The 25,331-nt window shown below is 37.1% G+C and overlaps 1 protein-coding gene across 1 annotated transcript in view; it reads left to right on the top strand.

The window, feature by feature from the left end:
- NME7 (NME/NM23 family member 7) overlaps positions 1-25,331 on the top strand; it is a 210,938-nt gene that overhangs the window by 53,282 nt on the left and 132,325 nt on the right. The window contains exons 2-5 of the mRNA XM_004589161.4: positions 787-894; positions 1,667-1,833; positions 18,216-18,326; positions 23,993-24,043. Of these exons, the coding sequence (XP_004589218.3) occupies positions 787-894; positions 1,667-1,833; positions 18,216-18,326; positions 23,993-24,043 (437 nt within the window). The remainder of the gene's footprint in view (positions 1-786; positions 895-1,666; positions 1,834-18,215; positions 18,327-23,992; positions 24,044-25,331) is intronic.

Genomic DNA, 25,331 nt, shown 5'->3' with positions numbered 1-25,331 from the left:
TCTGCTACTATTCCTAATAGCAACAAAGTACCAGAAATTACTTACCAAAAAAGTTATTTACTGTAACTTTAATGACTGGATTCTAATAGTACATACTCAACTTTAGAAAGGGTAAACCTTCATAAAATTGAGCAGTGGCCTTTCAGACATGTTTGTCATAGTAGTTTATATTGATCACTCTGCCACCTTCAGAAGCACTTTAAAATGTTATGAGAGTCAAATCTAGGATACCTGTTTTTTAAAATATCCAAGTCCTCAAGATAAAGCAATTCATAGATCATCTTTGAAATGTCTAAGATACTTAATATGTGGAGGAAATATTTTTTTTTTTTAAAGATTTATTCATTTTATTACAGCCAGATATACAGACAGGAGGAGAGACAGAGAGGAAGATCTTCCATCCGATGATTCACTCCCCAAGTGAGCCGCAACGGGCCGATGCGCGCCGATCCGATGCCGGGAACCTGGAACCTCTTCCGGGTCTCCCACACGGGTGCAGGGTCCCAATGCATTGGGCCGTCCTCGACTGCTTTCCCAGGCCACAAGCAGGGAGCTGGATGGGAAGTGGAGCTGCCGGGATTAGAACCGGCGCCCATATGGGATCCCGGGGCTTTCAAGGCGAGGACTTTAGCCGCTAGACCACGCCGCCGGGCCCATGGAGGAAATATTTTTAAGGTATATCCATTGCAAATATTTAGTAATTCTTGTTTTTCTACTATATGACATATTCAGGAGTGATTGTATTCAAATATGCTAGTGTTAAAATCATCCTGTTTTTCTTTGCAGAGTTACGGTGAAAGATTTGTTTTCATTGTGGAGTGGTATGATCCAAATGCCGCGCTCCTTCGACGTTACGAACTTTTGTTTTACCCGGGGGATGGATCTGTTGAAATGGTGAGTACACTTTTCTGGGTTTGAAAGTCAGCAGAGGGGAGGATGGAGGGATAGAGAGGCGAATAGCATTGCTTTGTATGCAATCACTTTAAAAACTCTATTACATATGTGTATTGTGTTTTGATATTCATTAGAATAACAATGCAAGAAAGTAACCATGCCTTTATTTTTTATGTCAAAAACGAGACTTTATTTGCTTGGAAAACTGAAATGATATTATTCATGTTTCAGATTAAGAGACAATAAGTAGCTTAAAGATTATTGTGATCAGAAGTATGTTACCGTTATTTTAAGATGTTATGTCCACATAAGTAAAATTTGAAGAGATTTGAGCTGAGGGGTTCCTGTTTGTTTCTTTGTGGGTCTCCTTGGCGCAGTGCCTTTAATGAGTGGGTATATTTGGTGTTGCCGTTTTGTGGACCTAAGCTGGCAGCAATTTGGACATGTGACCATCTTTCTCTGGGATTTGGTAGGCATTAATTTGCTAAAATGATTTAGCCAAAAAATTAATCTTTCTGTTGAAGATTTTTTCAAAAAAAAATTTTATAACTTTTTAAAAGAATTTTTAATAATTAATTTGTTACACATTTTTACATTATTACTGGACTGGATTAGGGAATTAAAAGGTCTAATATGAAAAAACTAGAGTTTGTCTTTGGTGCAATGAAAAAACAGTTGAATTTATCTCTGATGACAGAAGAATTTCAGTCTCGTTGAAGGTTCACAGTACTTCCTGGCAGTTACTTTTTGCCTTTATTGTTGTTGGTTCTAGCATGATGTGAAGAATCATCGTACCTTTTTGAAACGGACCAAATATGATGACCTGCGCTTAGAAGATTTATTTATAGGCAACAAAGTGAACATCTTTTCTCGACAGTTGGTGTTAATTGATTATGGGGATCAATATACAGCACGCCAGTTGGGCAGTAGGAAAGAAAAGTAAGAACTTATATAATCCCTTTCATTTCATTCTTAAAATATTACATACAAGATTTGGTACCAACTTCTGATTTCCTATATCAATCTAGTGTTTTCACAGTATCAGGGATTGTTCAATGATCTACCACTGTTAATGAAATTTTTAATGATTTTATCAAGTAAGTTATTGTGATTGGTTTATCAATCAAAGTAACAATGTGGTGTTTGAAGATAGTGGTATCTTAGATGGTGATTATTTCCTGGGGAAAAAAAATCACAAAGCCTTTTATATGTTTCGTTGTTGTTTGTAAACTCAATGTCATTTGAAACAAAGAATATTTGAATCTGAAAAAAAATTCTTGGTGTTTTAGATACACACCCTTTCATTACTGTTTTTGCTGCAGCTCATGGGTTTTGATATTTTTGTTTTTATTTTCATTTATTCAAAATGGCTTATTTTCTATTATTAAATTCTTCACTGACTCATAGGTTGTATAGTAGCATTATTTTCTGCAAGAATGTTGTTTATTTTTTATTTACACATTGGTCATTCAGTAGCATATTATTTAAGTTCATGATATTGTACATTTTTAAACTTTATTCTTGTTGTTTTGGTTTAATGGCTTTTTACTTAAGAGAATATATAGTAACTGTGTAATAAAGACTGTCGTATCCAGATGTGAAGATACAATGCAGTGTGCATCTCTACTTCCAAATCAAAGATGGGCTCCCAATGAAACTGTTGAAAGTACTTGATAATAGGATGCTGGACTCTTTGTCATTATCCGTACCCATAATGTCATGATACAGTTAAATAGCAAAATGATGGGCTTATGACTGCTTATGAAGGACTATACTATTATAATAATATGGGGGGATATCAGTGGGAGAGGGAAAGAATTAGGGGAGGGGTAAGGGTAATCCCAGAGCCTATGGAATTGTATCATGAAATTAAAAAAGAAATTATTACACATTTCTTAGGATAGTTTGAATGAAGATAAGAATGTCTTAAAAGTGAGCATGTTGATCAGTCAGTACCCATACACTTAACCTTGTACAACCACATTAGAAGAACCAAGCTAATAATGCTCAGATCACTTGTGTTGGCCAATGGTCTGTCAGATTCATGTAAAATAAAATCAGTTTAATAATAAAGTAGATAAAAAACATGACTTACAGGGCCCGGCAGCGTGGCCTAGCGGCTAAAGTCCTCGCCTTGAAAGCCCCGGGATCCCATATGGGCGCCAGTTCTAATCCCGGCAGCTCCACTTCCCATCCAGCTCCCTGCTTGTGGCCTGGGAAAGCAGTCGAGGATGGCCCAATGCATTGGGACACTGCACCCGCGTGGGAGACCCGGAAGAGGTTCCAGGTTCCCAGCTTCAGATCGGCGCGCATCGGCCCATTGCGGCTCACTTGGGGAGTGAATCATCAGACGGAAGATCTTCCTCTCTGTCTCTCCTCTCTGTATATCTGGCTGTAATAAAATGAATAAATCTTTAAAAAAAAAAAAAAAACATGACTTACAAAGAAAAAAGCAGTAAGTATAAAAAAAACTCAATAGACTCCCTCAGAAAAAAGTAAAAATAATACTTACAGAAGCTTTGAGAAGATGTTTGGCTCAAACAATAAAAGATGGATTGAATTTATACCCAATTGGATAAAGCAGGGGCAATGCTGGTCTGAGGAATGAGTGTGAGCAGTGATAGAGAGGCAGGAAATTCTGTCCATACCAAGAACAATCCATTTATTCAGCCTAAATAACTTCATGTTTGAAAATATTGGGGCGAGGGGAGCAGTACTATTGCTTACTCAATTAAGTTACCTAAAGCCTATGAGGACGACATCCCAGTCCTGGCTGTACCCCTTCTGATGTGATTCCTTGTTAACGTAACGTGCCTGGGAAGATGGTGGAATTTGGTGCACATTCCGGCCCCCTTGCATGCATGTGGATGACCTGATTGAAGCTCCTAGTTACTGATTTCAGTCTGACCCAACCCCACCCGTGCCGCGTGAGGGTGTTCTAACAGGTATAATGTCTGGCTCTCTCTCTTTCTGTAACTCTTTCAAATAAATAATTAAATCTTCATAATACTCTCTGGTTGATAAGTAAAATAGCAACCTGAGTTAGGATGATAGCAATAAGTAGTGAAGAGGAAGGCATATATGAGATTAAGAAAAGTAGAGTGATAGTAACACTAAACACAGCGTTATTTTATGAAGTAATGTGTTACATGATTTTCATGCATTATTGACTGAAGCCATACCAAAAAAAAACATACAAAAAAGGTGCTTTATTACCTTCACTTTACATACAAGAAAGTGAAAGCTTAGAGATATCAGTAAAGACAGATAATGTCACACAGCAGAGGCAAGGTGAAAGTTCGGTTAGTCTGAACTAAGAGGATTCAACCATAGGAAAATTGATGGGCTCTGGAAAATGATTGCTGTTCTTGTTTCATTGAGTTCATTCATCTTGATGTCTCTTGAAGCACTTAACACATTTCATCATGCTTTACAAGCATTGTTTCTGTGTTATGGGAGTGAGGTAATGAATAACCATTTAAAAATTCAGAATCAGCTTTCCTTTGTCCATTTCCTTCCTGTCATCAAATGGTAATTATTTTAGAATTAAAATTTATTTACTTATTCAAAAAGCAGAGCCTTCTCTCTACATCTCTCTTTATATGTCTAGCTAGCTAGCTAGATAGACAGGGACAGAGATCCTCCATGTACTAGCTCCCTCCCCAGATGGCTGCTAAGGCCAGGGGGCGGTTAGGCCAAAGCTAGGATCTTCCATCTGAATCTCCCTTTTAAGTGGCAGAGGCCCAAGTGCTTTAACCATTGCCCACTGCTTTTCCAGGTGCATTTGCAAGGAATCAGATCAGACGCAGAGCAGCAGGACCAGATCTGGTGCCCCTATGAGATGCCATAGACTCAGGCAGCACCTTATACTGTGGTATCGGCTGCTGGCCTCCTCAAATGATGACTTTCTAAGAAATATAGTTAATAAGGATATTTTGTCTAGAGTCTTTGTAACTAGTGCTATTCTTGAGATTTATTCTCAAGCACAGTCAATGTCCATTTTTCCATTAAATTTTGACCAACTGATCAATGAATGAAAGATATGAGTATTGTTAAAAATTAGGAAATCACATTTTAAAACTGATAGAGGGAACTGAGGATTTTTGTCAACATTATATGCCTAGAGGCTATTGCAATTATATTTCAGATAATTATTTTTTCATTACGTATCTCTCAAAAATGTATTGAATGAATGCATAAATGAATAAATGAGAATGTTGAAAATGGCTTGTATGTCTGGAGAAAGAATGTTTGGTCAGCATTTATTGTTGATCAAAGTTGAATTTGCTATTCTGACTTTTCCTCAATTTGTTGTGAGCAAGTTGGGGATATAGCTGAAAAACAGGCTATGGAAAAGTGACTTTTATTTTTAGTGTTCTACTTGTTTTAATGTTAATTAGAATTGAACTGACCAGGTACAATTCTAAGCACATGATGACATCCCACTCTTCTCTCCTGCCCCTGTTTGCATGCACCTACTTCCCTCTTCCTGCTCAGTATGTATTTTTTTTAACTTTTGAGAAACATTTTCTAGATTTAGACTATTGTAAAGGAATTACACTTCACTGAACAATAAGTTTAGCAAGTAAAAATAAAGAGCAAAGAAAATAAAGTTTAGTGGGAATATACACAATACCTATAAACAATATTTAAATAGAAAAACAGCCATTTTACCCATACACAATTAATTATAAATGTAATCCAATCTGTAAAATGATAGTAGTACAACATCCTTGGCTATTGGTTTCACAAATGTATAAAACAAAGTTTTACAAAACTATGTATATAGTAATATGAACACAGTCATTTCTCTAAAGTAATTTTTTTCTTTACTTTTTAAATTGTAGCTCCTGAGTCTAAAGGAGAATGTATGGTATATGTCTTTTTGTGTCTGGCATATTTCACTCAATACAGTGTATCCCAGTTTATACGATATTCCTGAATAGGGTAGAGTTTCATTCTTTTTGGTAACTGAATAATAGCCTGTTCTGTTTATATACCACATTTTCCTTATCTTCATCTGATCATGGACACCTTGGTTGATTCAACATTTTGGCTATTTGGAACAGTGCTATTATAAACCTGGTAGTGCAGGTACCTCTGTTAGATTCACTGTGTTCATGTCTTTTGAGTGTAAATCCACTAGTAGGATTACTGATCACATAGCAAGCCTATTTCTAGTGTTTTTTTCTTTTTAATTATTTTAGTTTTTAGAGAAATCTCCATACTGTTTTCCACAGTAGCTGCACTAATTAACATTCCCTGCAGTTGTGTGTCAATGTTCCCCTTTGGCTACATCCTCAGCGGTGTTCATTACTGTTTTGTATTTTAGCCTTTATTAGGGGCTGCAGTGATATCTCAGTGCCCTACATTCTAGGGATGTTGAGCATTTTTCGTATATTTGTTGGCCATTTGCATTTTTTATTTTGAGAACAATTGAATTCCTCTGCCTGTTTCTCAACTGGATTGGTTGGTTTTTGCTGTTGAGTTTTTAAAATTGCTGATATGCTAGGGATAGTAATCCTTTGTCAGTGGTTTGCAAATATTTTTAAAATTCTGTTGGCTCTTTCTGCACTCTAGGGGTATGACACAAAAGCTGATGAGTTGATATAGCTCCATTGGTTTAGTTCTGCCGTCGTAACGTGTGCTTTGGGAGTCTTGTCCGTTAATGTTTTGTGCACATTTAAATTTAGCAATCCTCAGTTCTACTGAAGTACAGCAAGGAACCAAACTACATAGTCAAATTAAGCAATACAATTATCTCTAAAATCGGTGAACAACATTGCACGAGATGCTAAATTTGCATGATAGTATACAGCGATCTTAGATCTCAAGGTCTAAACCCAAATCATATGAAAAAGAAACTACATATGGTAGGGTTTTCATATCCTCATGGAGTTATACAATTCCAAGTAATTCTGAAAAAAATGGAATGAGAATTCACAACAGGCCTTATTGAAGATGGAATGCTTGTTAGGAAAAGCTTAAGATTACCCCTCCCTGGAGACAGGGAAATTGACCTCCATCAATTTTTTTTTAATGCATCCTATTAGTTCCATCTATCTGGTTAATTGAAATATGCCTTATTTTTATTTTTTCAGAGATACTAAAAGTAGTCTTTTTCTTAACTTAGTAATTTAAGAATACTTATGAATGAAAATAATTTTCTGAAATTAAATTTAACTTATATGAATTTAACTTATATGAATTATTTTCCTTTTTATACTTGAAAATTTAGAAATCTCATCAGTTTTTTAAAGAAATATTACTGGAGGCATGGCACAATAGCCTAGTGGCTAAATCCTCATCTTACATGCCCAGGACCCCTTTGGGTGCCAATACATGTCCTGTGTGCTCTACTTCCCATCCAGCACCCTGCTTGTAGCCTGGGAAAGCAATAGAGTATGGTCCAAAGCATTGGGACCCTGCACCTGCATGGGAGACCTGGAGGAAGCACCTGGCCCCTGATTTCATATTGGCTCAGCTCCACCCAATGCAGCTACCTGGGGAGTGAATGAGCAGATGGAAGATCTTTCTCTCTGTCTCTTCTCTCTGTAAACCTGCCTTTCTAGTAAAATAAATAAATAAAATCTTTTAAAAAATTACTGGATAAAAATATCATAAAATTGTGGCTGCTTAGACATTGAAATAACCTCTGAATTTGAATATTTATCCTTAAGCAAAATTATACTTTTGGGATATAGTAATTAATGTACGAATGAATTAACACATTAAAACGAATGACTGCTAAAAACCCACACCTACTCTTCCCTATTCCATCTGGAGTAACTGATATTTTGAATAGTTTAAAAACTCTCCCTGTTTCTTGAGTCAGTTCCTGTGACACTCCCCCCCCGTGTCTCTACACCTCTGGCTCTTCTCAGAATCATTTTGACATTTCCTTGAAAGAGAGAGGGAAAAAGACAAAATCCTCCTAGTGGTCCCTTTGTCGTGTTCTTGGCCTTTTCTCAGTGTACACATCCTCCCAGAGAATTCTGTTTCCCTCAAGAGCTTCAACTGTATGTCTGTTTCTAAATTTACATGAACAGTGAAATTGCAAGACTGTGCATTCAACACTTTGCTAATTTCACACAGCAATTTAAAACAAAAACTGAGTTTTCAAATTTCATAGAAAAATTTCTTTATGTATTCGTCACAGACTTAGAAATATAAGACTCTCCCATAGTCCCATGTATGTAACCCTATACCCAGATGGATCCTAATGTTATCAATTTGCTTTGTCTTCAGAAATCTTTCTTCCCTTCTTTATCTTTAACATTGCTTGTACTTTGAGTCACTTTCCTGTCATGGCTTGAACTCAATCTCCACCTTTCCTCCTGCTCCAAATTATTAAGTAGTAGAAAACTGACACTGGAGCCAAATGTAACTCAGAATGAAATATTCATCGGAATTAGGCTGCCTGGTACAAGCTGTCCTGTTTCACCCACTGTCTTTATCCCTTACCAATCTGGAACTGGAGGCTGCCTGAGAGAGAAATTAGATTTACAGTGTAAACCTGGAGAGTACATTTAACACGAGTTTTCCTCCCTGCCTCCCAGGAGAGGGGTCCAGACCCCAGGAGAGGGTGCTGCAGAGAGGAGCTTCCTAGCCAAACAGGTGCTAGACTTATTTGTGCCTGAGCTGTGGAAGCAGCAGCATGGATTGTACCCTGCATTAGGGTCTAGATGTGTGAGAAAGAACAGGCAGAATCACCCGTGACCACCTGGTAATGTGGCCAGTGGGGAGCAGCTGGATGGCGTGGAGAGGGGCAAAATTATTCCTAAGCTTTCCCTTTATATAAAGTAAGAACAAGAATCCATATTCCCAGGCACCACCTGAGTTTTATGCCTTGCAAGCTGAGTCCTTCTCACACTGTCCATTCTGTTTTTGGCAAATATCATTAGACCGAGCATGTAGGAATAATCCAGGGCAATCTGCCCGCGGCAAAAGCTGTCATCTTAATCACACCTTCGGTATAGACCTATTCTAGCATAGAGTGCAGGCTCATCTTTAGGAGCCATGATTTTGCCTGCTATCCTCTCTGTTGGCTTAGAGGTTATATCAATTTGATACTATTTCTCTGGAAAGTTCTTCATATATTGAAGTTTAAAAAAAAGTTCTGCAATAATTTGATCTTCTAGGCCATACAAAGTATTGAGCATACTGTAATTTTTTCTCTTCCAATATCTGTAGATTCAGTGCTGTTTTTCCATTGAGGGTTTTCCCTGCATCACAAACATTCTTTTATTTTTCAATGTTAGAGAAGTTTGCTTCTGTTCTCAAGTTCATTATTTCGTGTGTAGGCAACTGCCCTTTCTATTGTTATCCTTCATTTTTTAATTAAGTGATCTCAGTATTTTTTCAATCTCTAAATATTTATTATGTTACCTTCTTTCATTAATAACAATATTACTTGGCATAAAATTCTAGGAATATAGTTCGTATCAAATTTTTATTGCCTTTTTCTATTATTACTGATTTAAGAATTACATGTTTCATCAGTTTTTAATATTTATAATGTGAAGTCAAGACTATAAATTTCTGTCTAAATTCTTATAACCCATTTCACTATTTTTATGACATTTTTATTCAGCTTGAAATATTCAAATTTTTGTAGCATCCAAATAGCTTTCTTTCTTGACTCATTAGTAACTTAATAATATATAAATTAATTTCCAATCTAAAGGAGATTCTTTTAGTTTCCTTTAACCTTCAGTTTTACCAGAATTGCATATGTCTACAATCTGTATGCTGCCTGATTTCTGTGTCTTTAAAATTGGTTGAGATTTGCTTTGGCCTAGCAAGTAGGCAGTTGTTTTAATGACACAGGAGAGTTTGAAAAGAATGTTAAGCTATTGTGGGCATTTTAGATTGAAACAGTTGTTTTCTGTCATCATTTTGTATAATTAAACTTAGAAAATATACGTCCATTAGCTGAAGTTCATGAATTATGTTGTACAATTCTTTCATATACTTACTAACATGTTAGAAGCTTATTTGATGGATTGTCAATGATGTGTTGGAATTTCCTATCATGATTATCATGTTTCTTTTTCTTATATTTGTGCTATCCTTTAAAATATTTTATTTTATTTATTTTTTTTTAAAGATTTATTCATTTTATTACAGCCAGATATACACAGAAGAGGAGAGACAGAGAGGAAGATCTTCCGTCCGATGATTCACTCCCCAAGTGAGCCGCAACAGGCCGATGCGCGCCAATCTGAAGCCGAGAACCTGGAACCTCTTCCGGGTCTCCCACGCGGGTGCAGGGTCCCAATGCATTGGGCCGTCCTCAACTGCTTTCCCAGGCCACAAGCAGGGAGCTGGATGGGAAGTGGAGCTGCCGGGATTAGAACCAGCGCCCATATGGGATCCCGGGGCTTTCAAGGCAAGGACTTTAGCTGCTAGGCCACGCCGCTGGGCCCTAAAATATTTTAAATAAATAATTAATTAGTTAGTTTGTAAGGCTGTGGTGGGTTGAAAAGAAAAAGGACCTGCTTTTATTTGCTGGTTCATTCTCCAAATGCCCCAGTCATGAGGGCTTTGGCCAGAGGAGAGTCAGGAGGAGGCTTGCACTGGGAACCCATGCACTTAAGCTGCCACTGCTATCTTCCAGAATGCACATCAGCAGGAAGGTAGAATTGGAAGCAGGAAGTGAGGGTTTGAAGCCAAGCACATAGGGCCTGGTGCGATGCCTCAATTCATTGGCTAATCCTCCACCTTACAAATGCTGGGATCCCTTATGGGTGCCAGTTCATGTTCTGGCTGCTCCATTTTCCATCCAGCTGCATGCTTGTGGCCTGGGAAAGCACAGAAGGATGACCTAAGTCCTTGGGACCCTGTACCCAAGTGGGAGACCCAGAAGAAGCTCGTAGCTTTATGTTGGCTCAGCTGTTGCAACCATTTGGTGAGTGAATCAGTGGTTGGAAGCTCTTTCTCTCTGTCTCTCCTCTGTATAAAACTGCTTTTCCAATGAAAGAAAAATAACAAATAAAGGAAAGAAGGAAGCAAAGCACTGTGCTATCAGGTGCATGTATCCAAGATGTCATCTTTGTTACTTTGCCAGAAGCTGCACATTATTAATCTTCACATTACAATTTTAAGGGCATATTAAGAGGTGGTTTTAAATAGTTGTATCTTCTTAGTAAATTAAAACTTTCAGTTTTGCAAAGCACTCATCTTTGTCTCTAGCAATGCTTTTTCCCTGAAAGTGTAATTTTTATGATTTCTATTGAGCTGTGCTTTCTTTTAGTTAATATTTACAAGGTATGTCCTTTTCCTTCTTTCTATGTTCAAACTTTCAGATCATTTTTCCTTTTAAATTTGAGAGTCAGAGAAAGAAAGAAGGAGAAAAGAGAGAAGGGAAGAAGGGACAGAGGGAGTGAGAGAGAGCCAGAGGGAGAGAGGAAGAGAGAGAAGCTGGGAGAGAGAGCTTCCATCCCTTGGTTTATTCCCCATAAATATGCAATAGATGGGGCTGAGCTGGGGTTGCACTGGGTCTGGTTTCAGGGTCTGGGACCACAGTCCAGGTCTCCCTAGAAGGTGGCAGGGACCTAGTAACTTAAGCCAACACTGCCTCCTCCAAGTATCCCCATTGGTGGGAAGCAGGAAGTAGGAACCTAGCTGAGACTCCTACCTGGAATGTGGGAATCTTAGCTACAAGGCTAAATACTCACTCCAATGTCCTATTCTAAATATGCCTTTTATAATAGCATAGACGTTTACTTTTAAAATCTAATCCCATTATCTTTTCCTTTGAATTTTTTGTAAAGCTGGTTTATAACCATCATCTTTTAATTGTAAAACGTTTACTTTTATATATCTACTGATACATTTCAGAGTAATTCTGCTATATAATCCTGTGCTTTTTTCCTCTCATGACTTTTGTTTTATTATTATTATATTTAGTCCTTTACTGAGTTTGAATTGTAATGTTTTTTCTTTTTTATATATCTTTATATATATTATATGCTATATGTATATATAAAGATTGATTTATTCACATTGGAAAGGCAGATATACAAAGAGAAGGAAAGACAAATATATTTTCTTGTCATATATATATATATATATAAAGATTGATTTATTTACATTGGAAAAGCAATTATATGGAGAAAGAGAGACAGAGAAAAAGATCTTCCATCCACTGGTTAACTCCCCAAAGTAGCTGCAATGACTGGAGCTGAGCTGATCTAAAGCCAAGAGCCAGGAGCCCACGTGAGTGTAAGGTCCTAAATCATTAGTCCGTCCTTCTCTGCTTTCCCAGGTTACAAGCAGGGAGCTGGAAGGGAAGTGGAGCAGGTGGTACATGAACTGGTGCCCATTTGTGATCCCAGCACTTGAAGCGGAAGATTAGCCAATTGAACCTTTATGCTGGGCCTGAAAAGTGTGTATTTTAAAATACTTTTGGTACTTACACTGCAGGGTGTATACTCAACTTCTCCAAGCTTAAATTAATAAATTTCATCATTTTTCTTGAACTTATTGAAAGCTTGAAATGAGTTGAACTCAGTTTTCCTTCTGGCCTAATTGTGTCAGTTTTTTGTGCTTTGTTTCTCTGTTGTCCGTTATTATTTTTTGCACAGTTAGTATTTAGTTAAATTTCTTCTTTTTTTGCTTATGTTTATTTGTCTTAGGCAGTGTTTTGAATCTTTTAACTTTTGTTCAATTTTTTTTTGAATCTTGCTTTAAGTCTGTGCACTCAAAGAAAACCAAATGTTAATACTCATCTGAAAATGTCTTTGATTCATATTCTTGAAGCTCACTCTCTGTGTGTGTTGCATTTTTTTTATTTTCTGTGCTTTATTCTGAATTTTGCACAGAATTCTTCCTTTAGTTTCTTCTAGTCTTCTGCCGTGTTTGTAAGTTTATTTTCATTTTTGTGTATTTTTTTTTATCACTAGTGACTATCTAGTAGATTATTTTTCCAAGTGTATTTATTTATTACAGCTTATGGTTTCCTGCTGCCTGATAATATTGCAGACCTTACCTTTTAGGTATGAATTATTTAAGTGTAGTGTGACAGTCATTTTGCAGTGTATATAAGATGATTCCAGTATCTGAAATACTTGTGGGTCTTTCTCTGTTTTATGTTATTTGTTCTGGTTTTCCCCCATTCTAGTTTGTTCCATGTATCTGTGTGAGAGTAGAAGTATCTTCATGTGCTGACTGTTGTCCTATGTGTTTGCATAGACGTATCACACCTGTGTGATGTGTTTATGCCATCTGCATATGAGTGTGAATTATGAATGTCCGAACTACATGATGACGTTAATTTCCTCACAGGCAGTGATTATGCTTATGTCTGTCTGTCTGTCTGCTGGAAGCATTAGCAATCTCTCTTTATGTAATTTTAAAAATCCAAAGTTCTGAGACTGCTAGGGTGACAGGGACTCAGGCTGCTGGACCACTCAGGGCTTGGTTCTTTTGGTTCTAAGTGTGGAGCCTGTGACATTAGGCAGGGCATCTGTTAGAAGGAAACTGCTGTCAAGTCAAAAGGATACTTCAGCCGAACTTTCCTAGATGCCCCCTTCTCACCTTTTACTCAATAACTACTAGGAGAAAGTTGAATTAGGAGAAGTTGGAAATAATCGAACATAGACAATTCATCTTTAATAAAAACCTTACTGATCTGTTTTAGTTTCCAGTGGAAAGATTACCATAAAAATTTTTTAGCTCACTGCTAATTCGTAGCCTTAATTTAGTGCATTTTGTTCCAAACCATAAATGCAACAGTTTTTCTGTATACATGAGGAAGCAATACATATTGTGCTTCCAAAGAAAGCATAAGTGAAATAATCAATTTAGCTTTGGATTTGTGTATTTTTTATATACTTAAGCCAAATATAAATATCTTTCGAAATATTTACCTTTGTATGAAGTTTGTTTATTCTTTCAGATCAAGAGAATTTAGAATCCATTGCATTGCACAATCTAAGACCTTTATTGTATAGCATAACTTTGATACCAAGAGTGTGTGTTTTTATAGCAATCAGCTTTTTCCTAAACTTTATCTACTGTAATTTTTGCCTAGAGTCTAATGGTGTATGAAGAACAACTGTTATATTTTGGATATCTGTATCCTGTATTAGTTTACAAAAGCAAGGAAAACCTTTTTTTCACTGTCAGCTGCTAAATTTTAATATAAAATAGTATTTTTTTTGTAACTTTTTTATAGTGCATGTTGCATAGTTTAATACTTTAACATAGCAAGAAGGATAACTCAGTGTTAGCTTATTATATCAGTAACCCATAGTGAATTAAACCTGTTGATATTCATGACCGTGTACCCTTGATGATTGTGAACTTGATCACATAATTTGCACTGTCCAAGCCAATATCAAGAAGCATACCTTCATGGATTCCTTGATAAGTGCTGCAATCCTACAAGGCCTCAATTGACTAATCTTCCCCTTGCAAGAGTTGGGATCCCATGTAAATGCCAGTTCGTGTCCTGATTGCTCCACTTCCCAACCAGCTCCCTCTTGTGACCTGGGAAAGCAGAGGAGGATGGCACAAAGCCTTGGGATCCTGCAGCCTCATCGGAAACCCAGAGGAGGCTCCTGACTTCAGATTGGCTCAGCCTCCGCTGCTGTGGCTATAGGAGAAGCAAGCCAGCAGATGAAAAATCTTTCTCTCTCCTTTCTGTAAATCTGACTTTCCAATAAAAATAAATGAATCTCAAAAAAAAGAAAAGCAGGTGCTGCTATCCTATACTCTGAGTCATTGCATGAGAATAAGCCTGCTCTAATTCCTTCAAAATGGAACTGTAGGTAGAACTTTCGCTGTCTCATCTGCTTGCCACCCAGCTAAGACACTGTCCCGTGAGAAGCTGCTGCATGAATTATCTTGTGTTAAGCCGCCACCCAGCCAATCTACAGAACTTTGAGAACTTGTGTGTTATTTTAAGTCACTATATCCTTGGCTGATTTTTACACAGCAGCAGATAACAGAGGTTTTATTAATATATTTTTGTTACCTTTTTGTTGTTTGAGTTGTTTCAAATCACATGTAAGATTCCTAATGACTCTCTTATTTTCTTTGCAAAACACATTTTAATTATTACCTGATGAACTGTGGGGAGCGGCCGACCCCACATGGATGAGGGGCTTCAAGATGGCGGCTGGCCAAGTGCCAGGAGGTGGGACTTGTCCCGCCAGTGGGCAGGCAGGAAGTCACAAGGATAGGCTAGTTCTCCCTGGCTGCGAATGCTGGCCTATCAGATAGCGCCCCGTGGACCATGGGCAGAAGTGATTGGTGGAAGAACTGTATATAAGCAGCTCGCTTTCGGCAGTAAAGCCTTTTTTGGTTCATCTGCCTTTTTTGGTTCGCCCTCTCTTTTTGGTTTTGTCTCTCTCCTTTTTGGTTCGTGACATTCTGGTGGCCCTTACGGGGGGAATACAGAAACAGGAAGAATTGGGAAGAAGGGTGGTGGAAATTGGGAGGAAGGGTGGCGAAGAAGCGGGTAGGAAAGCTTAGACAGACGGGGACAGGAGCAGCAGAGAAAAGGTTTTAAAACGCAGCCGCTTTTGCCAGTTTTTCCCGGACCTCCAAGAGTATGACTTGGCATTTTTAGTGTCGCCACGACCAGAGCGGCGGCAACAATGAACAATAAAAACATGAAGGAGAAATTTTCGAGTACTTGCTTACGTAATCCATATGTTATCCCCTGTAGGCATTTATAGAAACTGAAAATACTTTCTAAATGAAAGTACATTAGTTTTGGAATTCCGTATTGTTTCTTCTTGAGAGAAATTGGTAACCTCACTACATTTTATATATATATATTTTTTCAGAACTTTTGTGAAATGCTCCAGAATGGAGTATAAAAGGCTAATACATTGGTTTGCATTATAATACATATTTTAAAATACTAATTGATGTTATATATTTGGAACACACACAGAGAGAATGAGAGACAGAAAGACGCAGAGAGAGATTTTCAAAATGCTTGTTCAATACTCATATGTTTCCAAAAGTCAAGACTAGACCAGGCCATCTCTGCAGGCTGAACTCAGTTCTGGTCTCTTACGTGGATGGCAGGGATCCATGTGTTTGAACCATCTTTGCTGCCACCGAAGGCATACATTGTCAGGAAGCAGGATCAGAATTGGGGCTAAGACATGGATTCAAGGACTTTGTATTGAGATGCAGTGTCCAAAGCTTTTAGTTAACTGCTATGCCACATGTCTTTCCCATGCCTTATAATATTTAATTAATGCGATCTAGAAATGACTAGTTTTAATTGTATTTTTTAAAGATTTCTTAATTTTTTTATTGTAAAGTCAGATAAACAGAGAGGAGGGGAGACAGAGAAGAAGAGCTTCCATCCACAGATTCACTCCCCAAGTCCGCAATGGCTAGAGCTGAGTTGATCCGAACCAGGAGCCAGGAGTTTCTTCCGGGTCTCCCACATGGGTGCAGGGCCCTAAGGCTTTGGGCCGTCCTTGACTGCTTTCCCAGGCCACAGGCAGGGAGCTGGATGGGAAGCGGGGCTGCTGGGATTAGAACTGGCACCCGTATGGGATCTGACTGTGTGCAAAGTGAGGACCTTAGTAGGCTACTGTGCTGGGCCCTAGCCATATTTTTTGTAATCTCATATAAAGTAATACAAGTGGCTCATCTCATTGAAATCAAATAAAAGATAATCTAGTATGTTTTCTAGTAAAGAGAGCAAATTCTTTTGCTATTTACAGTTTTAACACTGAGCGATACGTTATATCTAATTGCAAGGAGCTTTAATTTATGTCTCTAGCTGCATTTATCTCATTATTGGGGAAAAAAACTCTAAAAAAATGAACTCTTCTCCTCTTTGTACCACTGTAATGAGTATCAATGTCAGAATAATTGACAGTACAGAAGCAGGTGTGGCAAAAATGCTTTATCACATCAATCAAATCACGCCTATGAATCTTTCTTTTAAAGATTTATTTATTTTTAAAGAACCAAGAGAGAGAGAGAGGAGAAGGTAAAAAGATCTTCCACTCCCCAGATGGCTTCATCAGCCAGGGTTGAACTAGGCTGAGGTTTCCAACAGGTGTACAGGGACCCAGACCCTTGGCCTGTCTTCCGTAAGCAGTCAGCTGAAATGCAAGAGGAAAAGCTGAAAGAGGCATCAGCACACATAGGGGCTGCCCGCGTTGCAGGTGGTGCCTTTACCCACACACCACTACACTGCCCCAGTACATTTCACTTTCATCTTCTTTTGCTCATGTTATCCTTAAGAATTGGTGAGGGTGTACCATTCTAAAAAGGTTGATAGTATCATTGTTTGCAATGTCAGAAAGAGCACAGACTTAGGAATCATGAGCTGTTTATTTTTTCATGAAGATGTCATTAAGTGGCTACATGGGTTTAGGCACATTCCTCCCTAGGCATAAATGTCTCATTAGAATAATGAGGACGGGTCCCGGCATGGAGGCCTAGCAGCTAAAGTCCTCGCCTTGGATGCACCAGCATCCCATATGGGCACCGGTTCTACGTCCCATCCAACTCCCTGGTTGTGGCCTGGGCAAGCAGTCAAGGATGGCCCAAAGCCTTGTGAGAGACCCAGAAGAAGCTCCTGGCTCCTGGCTTCAGATTGGCTCATCTTCAACCATTGCAGCCACTTGGGGAGTGAATCATCAGACGGAAGATCTTTCTCTCTGGCTCTCCTCCTCTCTGTGTATCTGACTTTGCAATAAAAATAAATAAAATAAATCTTTTTTTTTAAAAAAAAAGAATAATGAGAATAACCTAGATATCTCAGTCTCCATGATTATGTTAATTGCATGACTTCAGAAATATTAGGTGCATTGCTCTACTATATTTTTGTTTTTAAAAGTTAGCGTAGTTCATCATACATATATATTTTTGAGTAAAAAGACATTAGGTTCTTTGCATCATCATATTATGATGAATAGTCAATAGAAATCAGTTACTCCACATCAGTAATGAACTAACTGGGTAACATGCATTCGTATGTTAGAGACCAAAACCAGACCTAAAATGTATTTGATGCATCCATAGAAAGTAGTGTTTTGGATAAAATGTCTTCAGTAAGTAGAAAAACACCTGTGTTTTCTAATTTTGGCTTATTAGAAGTTGACATATTTCCCCCATACTTTTTTGTTTTGTTGCTGTAGATTGGTTACCTAGTTTAGGGCTGGGGGAAGAAGGAAAAATGATAACCTTACTTTCAATAACTTTTCAATAAGCAATGTTAATCATGATGTTTGATTATCTGGAATGTTTATTAGTAAAGTTTCTACTAAAAAAAGTTTAAATTAAAACTGGCTAACTCTTTAAATTTTTCGTATCTATTCTTTCTTTCTTTATAGAACATTAGCACTGATTAAACCAGATGCAGTATCAAAGGCTGGAGAAATAATTGAGCTAATAAACAAATCTGGATTTACTATAACCAAACTCAAAATGATGATGCTTTCAAGGTAAGTTCCTGACTGATTTCACTTGGGTGAAGTCTTTTATAAAATCATTTCTGTCTTTGAAGGCTTTATGCTTATAAAATAAAACCCCCTGAAAGGCAAAGAATAATAGTTTTATTAAAATGAAAAAGTAAGAGCAGTAGATAGTCAGATTTATAAATAACCATTGAGCTCGAAGCAGTTAGAAGGTATCCAAATTACATAGGCTCATTGAACTATTCTGTAGCTACATTTACTTTTATAACATCTGATATAATTGCTGCATCTTAATATCTAGGTATAACACACTGTAGGAAATGGTTAAAAAAAAAAGAAATTGATGCTGTATCATTTCTGTTTGCCAAAGGACTGTTATTGTAGATGTTTCTAGAAATGATTTATTTGGAATTGTTTATATTGGTCCTTCTTGCTATACATATGAAAATAGTCCATACTATCTGATCAGATTTTTTTAATTATAAATATACCTTGACATTGTGGTAATAGAATTTCTACCATTGCCTATAAGTACAATGTCACCATACACTTAAGTAGCAGAATGTTAGTCTTATAACTAGAAACTTAAAGGCTGTATCACTGTAAGAATATGGGGAAAATGGTGACAGATGGTGCGAAGGCAAAATGCAGACAGAGCAAGAATAGGGGAGTAATTCCTGTACTTACAAAACTCTACCCTGAAATATAATGCTAGCAACTTAAAACTAAATACTTATTTACAGAAAATGTCTTCTCATTCTGTTTAGCCTTTTGTATCATGAAATAAGTAAATCCAACACTGTTTGAATTATATTTCTCCCTTTGGAATGAAGAGGAAAATATTCACAATGTCCAAAAAAAAAAAAAAAAACCAAAAACCAAAAAACAAACAAACAAACAAAACAAATGAAATACAGAATAGAGAAAACTTTGTCTCTTATTGTCTTGGATTTCTTTAGGAAATAGCACAAAATAATCTTTCCTTGCTGTTGGACACTCAATGAGTAAAAATTTTCCCAGCAAGTAGGCAAAGCAAAAATTGAAACACTGCAGAGAATGTAAAAGGAAAGTGAGGCATCTGTTGGAGTAGGGGCCAGGAATTATGGTCCGGTTGGCTCAGCGTGGCAGCTGAAGCAGCAGTGTAGCCATTAGGCAGAACTGGCTCCAGTTCTTATGTCACTCCCTTTGTCTTGTTGGTTTGTTTTGGAGCAATGGTTTTCATGTGTTCTTGGATTTCTGTTCCATCGGTCAATTGCATTGTTGTTTCTGTGAGAATTGGTACTGTGGATAGCAGTAGTTGTTCAGGTTCACTTTGATATGTGTGATCGCCAGAAACCTTAACAAAACATCCTTAATTTTACAATTTCACGGTTTAGGTTCCATACATGTTTTTTTCTTTATAACTTGCCTCAGGTAAGCCAACCCAATGTACCTAAGGTCCCTCACCCACTATAGAATTCCTAACATAACTCTAGCCACGATCTCTCTCTCTGAAGCTATGAATCCGAAAGTGGAACTATCCTGCTTCTGCAGCATGCCATGTGCACTTGATATTTCTGCCTAGTAGTTCTGCTTCTCTGGGAGCCATTTCTTCTGTATAATTACTATTGCAGCTTCCTTAGTTTAGGCGTTTTATGGCATCTTGTTCAGTTTCTCAAGGCATTACAAGAGTCTACTAACTGCTTTATCTATTTCTAGGCTTATTATTTTTTGTATTCCTTAATGAGCCATTTCTTTTCCCCAGAACACTTGATTCCCTTTGTATATTGCTGCCAGAAGGAGTCTAACACAATGGAAATCTGAGCATATCACCATCCATTTTGTGAAGGCTTCCAGTGATTTGTCTTTGTGTTCAGGGGAAGGAAAAAAAGTGTCAATCCATTTGTTGGGATGTTTAAGATCCCTAGTAAAATGGGCCCATCTGAATAATCTCATCTAATCTCATGCATTTTAAAGACTTTGTAGGTTTCATGTCTTAGATATGCCATGCTTTATTCCACTACAGTTAATCTTGCATATAATTTTGTTGCTTCCTCATATTTTTTCTCTTGTCTGATCTATTCCTGCTCATTGAGGCCTAACATGTATAATAAGACTTAATTCCCGGAAAACTTAACAATGCCTTTCCATTTCTATTAATACAACTGCTGCTGGATCTGGGATTTACACAGTGTACAGTCTAGCAAACTAGTCTGTCACTCCTTCATAGAAGCTGAAAGAGAGCCTTCTGCATGGAGACAAAGGATTTTATTATGTTTCAGCAAGCAGCATGAGCATTTTTTTTGATGCCTCTAGTTTCTGCAGACCCTGATGGTTGCTGTCTATACAGTGTGTTATATTTTGACTAAGAAGGGGTGAAACTTGGGTTACCAACTGTTTCATTAGCAACTGTGTTGAAAACCTTCTTCCTGAAGCTCATTCTGTAAACACAACCCTGAGGAAGGATAGGTTACAGACCACTCAGGGCTTTACATCCTTGGCACTCCCTGTGAGACTTTTGGGAGCTTGATTCAAAGAAATTGTTAAATCTAGTTATTAACTGCCTAGTGTTGTCACAGCTGTCCTAAATGTATGCATGAGTCATATATTTTGGTGATGTTAGTGTAAACAAAGCTATAGCACTGCTAGTTGTGCAAAAACGAAGCATATACAATTCTAGTTATGTTCAGTGAAACTTGATAACAACAAATGAATGCATTATTGGTTATGTATTTAGTACACTGTATATTTTATTATTTAGAGTATGCTTATGAAGAAATATTTTACTGTGCTTATCGAATAGTATGCCATGTTACGCAAAGCAGCCTGATCAGTCTTATGTGTACCATGCCTCTTGACTGTCACCATGTCATCAGACGGAGGCCCCATTTGGTGACTGACTTAGGCCATCTAGGTTTGTGTACACTCTATGATGTTTAAAGAAAGACAAAATCACCCGATGACACATTTTTTTGAACATTAATTGATGCTTGACTACTTCTTAAAAGAATTAATACATGGATCTTTGTAAAAGAGTGCTAAGTTTCATTATAATAACACAACAAGCCAACAATAAAAAGCTTATCTAAGTGGTAATTTACTTGGCAATATCCATCCTCATAAACCTTTTAGTGGGAAAATAAGAATAATGGTGAAAAGTCTTGAATCCTCATAGTTACTTTTAATTTTAGGTGTTGAAAGGACATTACTGTGCAATAGTTGCCATATTAAAAAAATCAGACATGTTTTGTAATGTATTAAATATTTTTTACAGATTAAAGTTTATTTTTTCTTGGGTTTTTTGTTGTTGTTGAAAGATTTAGATTTGATCATTTTAGTATTGCTTTCTAACTCTTGTCATGTATTCTCATGTCCCTAGAGGTAGGGGTGTGTGTGTGTGTGTGTGTGTGTGTGTGTGTGTGTATTGTTTTGTTTTGTTTTGTTTTTGCCATTGGGGGTAGAGAGAACACAAGCAATTAGAATTTTTGTTTTTGAAAACTGATTTTTTATTATATTTTTGACAATCTTTACATAGTTAATTACGGTAAAAAGGTTCAGGGGCTATAGGGAAGTGGGTAAGACTATTATGTCCATATTGTTTCCTTCTTGTATCTGAGGTAAAGGGGGATATTGACGGGAAGCCCCGCCCAGTTTCCCACCCACCCCACGTCCTGTATATGGGGCATGCTCTGAGATACTTGCTCAAGTGGTTTTAATAGTTCACCAGGTGTGAATCAATTAGAAATTTTTAATTACACAGATTTGGGTTTGAATCCTCCCCCCATTGCCTTTAAACTGGAAATATTATGTAACATAATGAACTAAATTCTTTCATGTGTTAAATTAAGGTGATCTAACTATTTTAGTATATTGTAGTGAAGTAAAAATATAACAATTCAACCAGGGTATGAAATGAACTAGAAAAACATGATTTTTCTTCTCCATCCAGTCTAGGAATGATTTATACTCTCTAAATCTGCATATATACTTTCATAATCTCTTCATGGCCAAATCAGAATAGGCCGTGATATAACCTGTTTTGTAAATTTATTTTGTAGCAGGCTAATACAATCCCAAAGATATTACATTTTAAATTAATTCTAGAGAGTTAAAGGTTGGTCCATTGCTAGGAAACATTTTAGTTTCTATTTAAAAACATGTATTTGATGTTGATATATAAATGAAGACACTTCAAAGGGGTCATAGAAATTATGTATTTGGTAGGAGGCAATATTTATATAATGCAGATTTTCTGTGAACTTTTTCTTGAAGATTGATTTATTTATTTGAAAGTCAGAGTTACAGAGAGAGACAGGGATGTTCCCTCTGCTCTTTTTCTTCCCAGATGACGGCAATGGCCAGGACTGGGCAGGACTAAAGCAACAACCTTCTACATGGCTGTCGGGGGTTCAAGTACCTGGGTGGTCTTCTGCTCTTTTCCGAGGCAAATTATCAGGGAACTACATAGTAATTGAAACAATGAGGTTCTATTAAGTTTCTGAAGATCTTTCATGTATTTGTCTTGTGGTTTTTCAGTTTGAAGCATATAAGGAAAACTTCACAGTTTTAAACAAAATACCTAATCTGCTTAAAATTAAGTTTTTTAGACATTTCAGCTAATCACTGTTAGTCCATTGTCTTTTTATTTCCTGTATATATATATATTTATAGTGGGATTATAAATATCAAGAGTAAATCCCAATTGCCTTAAATAGAATAAGCATTAATGCTTCCATATTTATTCTTCTTTAGGTGAGTGATATCAGTTAAAATATTCCTTTCCAGTTGATGAATTAGAATAATCAATAAGAATTCATTAGCACTCATATTTTATGAAACAGTTCTTAAAAATACAAGACTATAATCTTTCCATTGGAGAAATATAGCTGAAAAAGAAAATTGTAAATACTGAATTTAAATTTTTGATCGACTCTGGAGTTTGAAACCTATAAAAGACAGTGACAAATTAAGAATTTGAACATGGTTTTAAATTTTCCGATGTAACCCTTTTGGATTTTAAAGAACAAATATGCTTAATGGCCTAAAGATTACTTTTGTTTCTGAAATGCTTTCGTATGGGTGAAAAAGAAGAAAGCTGATACATGAGTCGAAAAGTAAATACTGGTTTATGTTTTCATTTTTTAAAAAAAACTTTTTGAAGACCTTTTAAAAATATATATTTATTTATTTTATTGGAAAGTCAGATATACAGAGAGGAGAAGAGACAAAGATCTTCTGTTCATTGATTCACTCCCCAAGTGGCTTCAATGGCCAGAGCTGCCCTGATGCGAAGCCAGATGTGCAGAGCTCTTCCAGGTCTCCCACATGGGTACAAGGTCCCAAAGCTTTGGGCTGTCCTTCCACTGCTTTCGCAGGCCACAGGCAGGGAGCTGGATGGGAAGCAAGGTGGCTTGGAGTAGAACTGACACCAGTGTGGGATCCCAGCTGATGCAAGGCGAGGACTTTAGCCAGTAGTCTAGTACACTAGGCCCTATATTTTCATTTTTAATTTTATATATTTATGTAGATATGCTTGCAGAAAAATTTAATATTAGTGAATGCTTGCGAGAATATTTGTTGAAAATCACTAATTCATAGATTAAATATAGTATGTAAATGTTTAGGAGATTTAATACTTCTATTATTATTGTAACCTAAAGTACTAATTATTTTCTTACACTATTCCTAATTGTTTTATCTTGATTATTTTGTAGGAAAGAAGCAACCGATTTTCATATAGACCACCAATCAAAGCCCTTTTTTAAGTAGGTATTTAATATGGAGATTAGTGGTATATAAAGGAAGGTGTTGTGTAAAAGTAAAATGATATGCATTTATTCTTTTTTTTTTTTTTTTTTTTTAATTTTATTTTAAATTCATTAATTACATTGTATTATGTGACACAGTTTCATAGGTACTGGGATTCTCCCCACCCCTCCCCAAACCCTCCCACCATGGTGGATTCCTCCACCTTGTTGCATAACCACAGTTCAAGTTCAGTTGAGATTCCCCCATTGCAAGCATATACCAAACATAGAGTCCAGCATCTTATTGTCCAGATAAGTTCAACGGCTTCTTAGGTATACACTCTCTGGTCTGAAGACAGAGCCAGCAGACTATCATCCCGATCAATTAAAAGCTCCAACATACCATCCGCAAAAATTTACATCACCATGGAATTAATTGACATAGTAACGAGTAACCAATATGGTAAAAGTAAATGCGATTTCTTATCCACCTTCTGTGACCACCTCATTGACATTTCAATTTAGGTTTATACACAACATATAACATTCATAACATAACTTGTTATACATAACATCGTGTCATCTTAAATTAAGGCAAACATGTGGTATTTAACCTTTTGGGATTGGCTCATTTCCCTTAGCATTATGGTTTCCAGTTTGGCCCATTTGGCCACAAAGAACTGCATTTTGTTTTGTTTAATAGCTGAGTAGTATTCCATGGAGTAGATGAACCATAGCTTTCTTATCCAATCCTCTGTTGATGGGCATTTTGGTTGCTTCCATGTCTTTGCAATTACTGATTGTGCTGCTATGAGCATAGGAGTGCATGTTGGTTTCTCATAAAACAAGTGTTCTGGATATATTCCTAGGAGTGCTATTGCCGGGTCATACGGTATGTTGTATTTGAGTTGTTTGAATGTTCTCCATACTGATTTCCATAGAGGCTGTACCAGCCTGCAGCCCCACCAGCAGTGGAGTAGGGTTCCCTTTTCCCCGCAACCTCGCCAACAAGTGTTGTTGGTGCTTTTATTCATATGGGCCAGTCTTACTGGCGTTAGGTGGTACCTCATTGATGTTTTAATTTGGATTTCCCTTATTGCCAGGGAACTTGAGCATTTTTTCATATGTTTATTTGCCATTTGGGTTTGTTCCTTTGTGAAGTGTTTGCCCATTTCCCGTGCCCATTTCTTGAGTGGCTTGTTTGTTTTGACATTTTGGTTGTTTTGTAGCTCTTTGTATATTCTGGAGATCAGCCCTCTATCACCTAAGTCGTGTGCAAAGATCTTCTCCCATTCTGTGGGTTGCC

The sequence above is a fragment of the Ochotona princeps genome, chromosome 2 (genome assembly GCF_030435755.1).
Source record: "Ochotona princeps isolate mOchPri1 chromosome 2, mOchPri1.hap1, whole genome shotgun sequence".
Taxonomy (NCBI): Eukaryota; Metazoa; Chordata; class Mammalia; order Lagomorpha; family Ochotonidae; genus Ochotona; species Ochotona princeps.
Note: the sequence above shows the minus strand (reverse complement) of the source record. Positions and strands in the feature narration are given on the sequence as shown.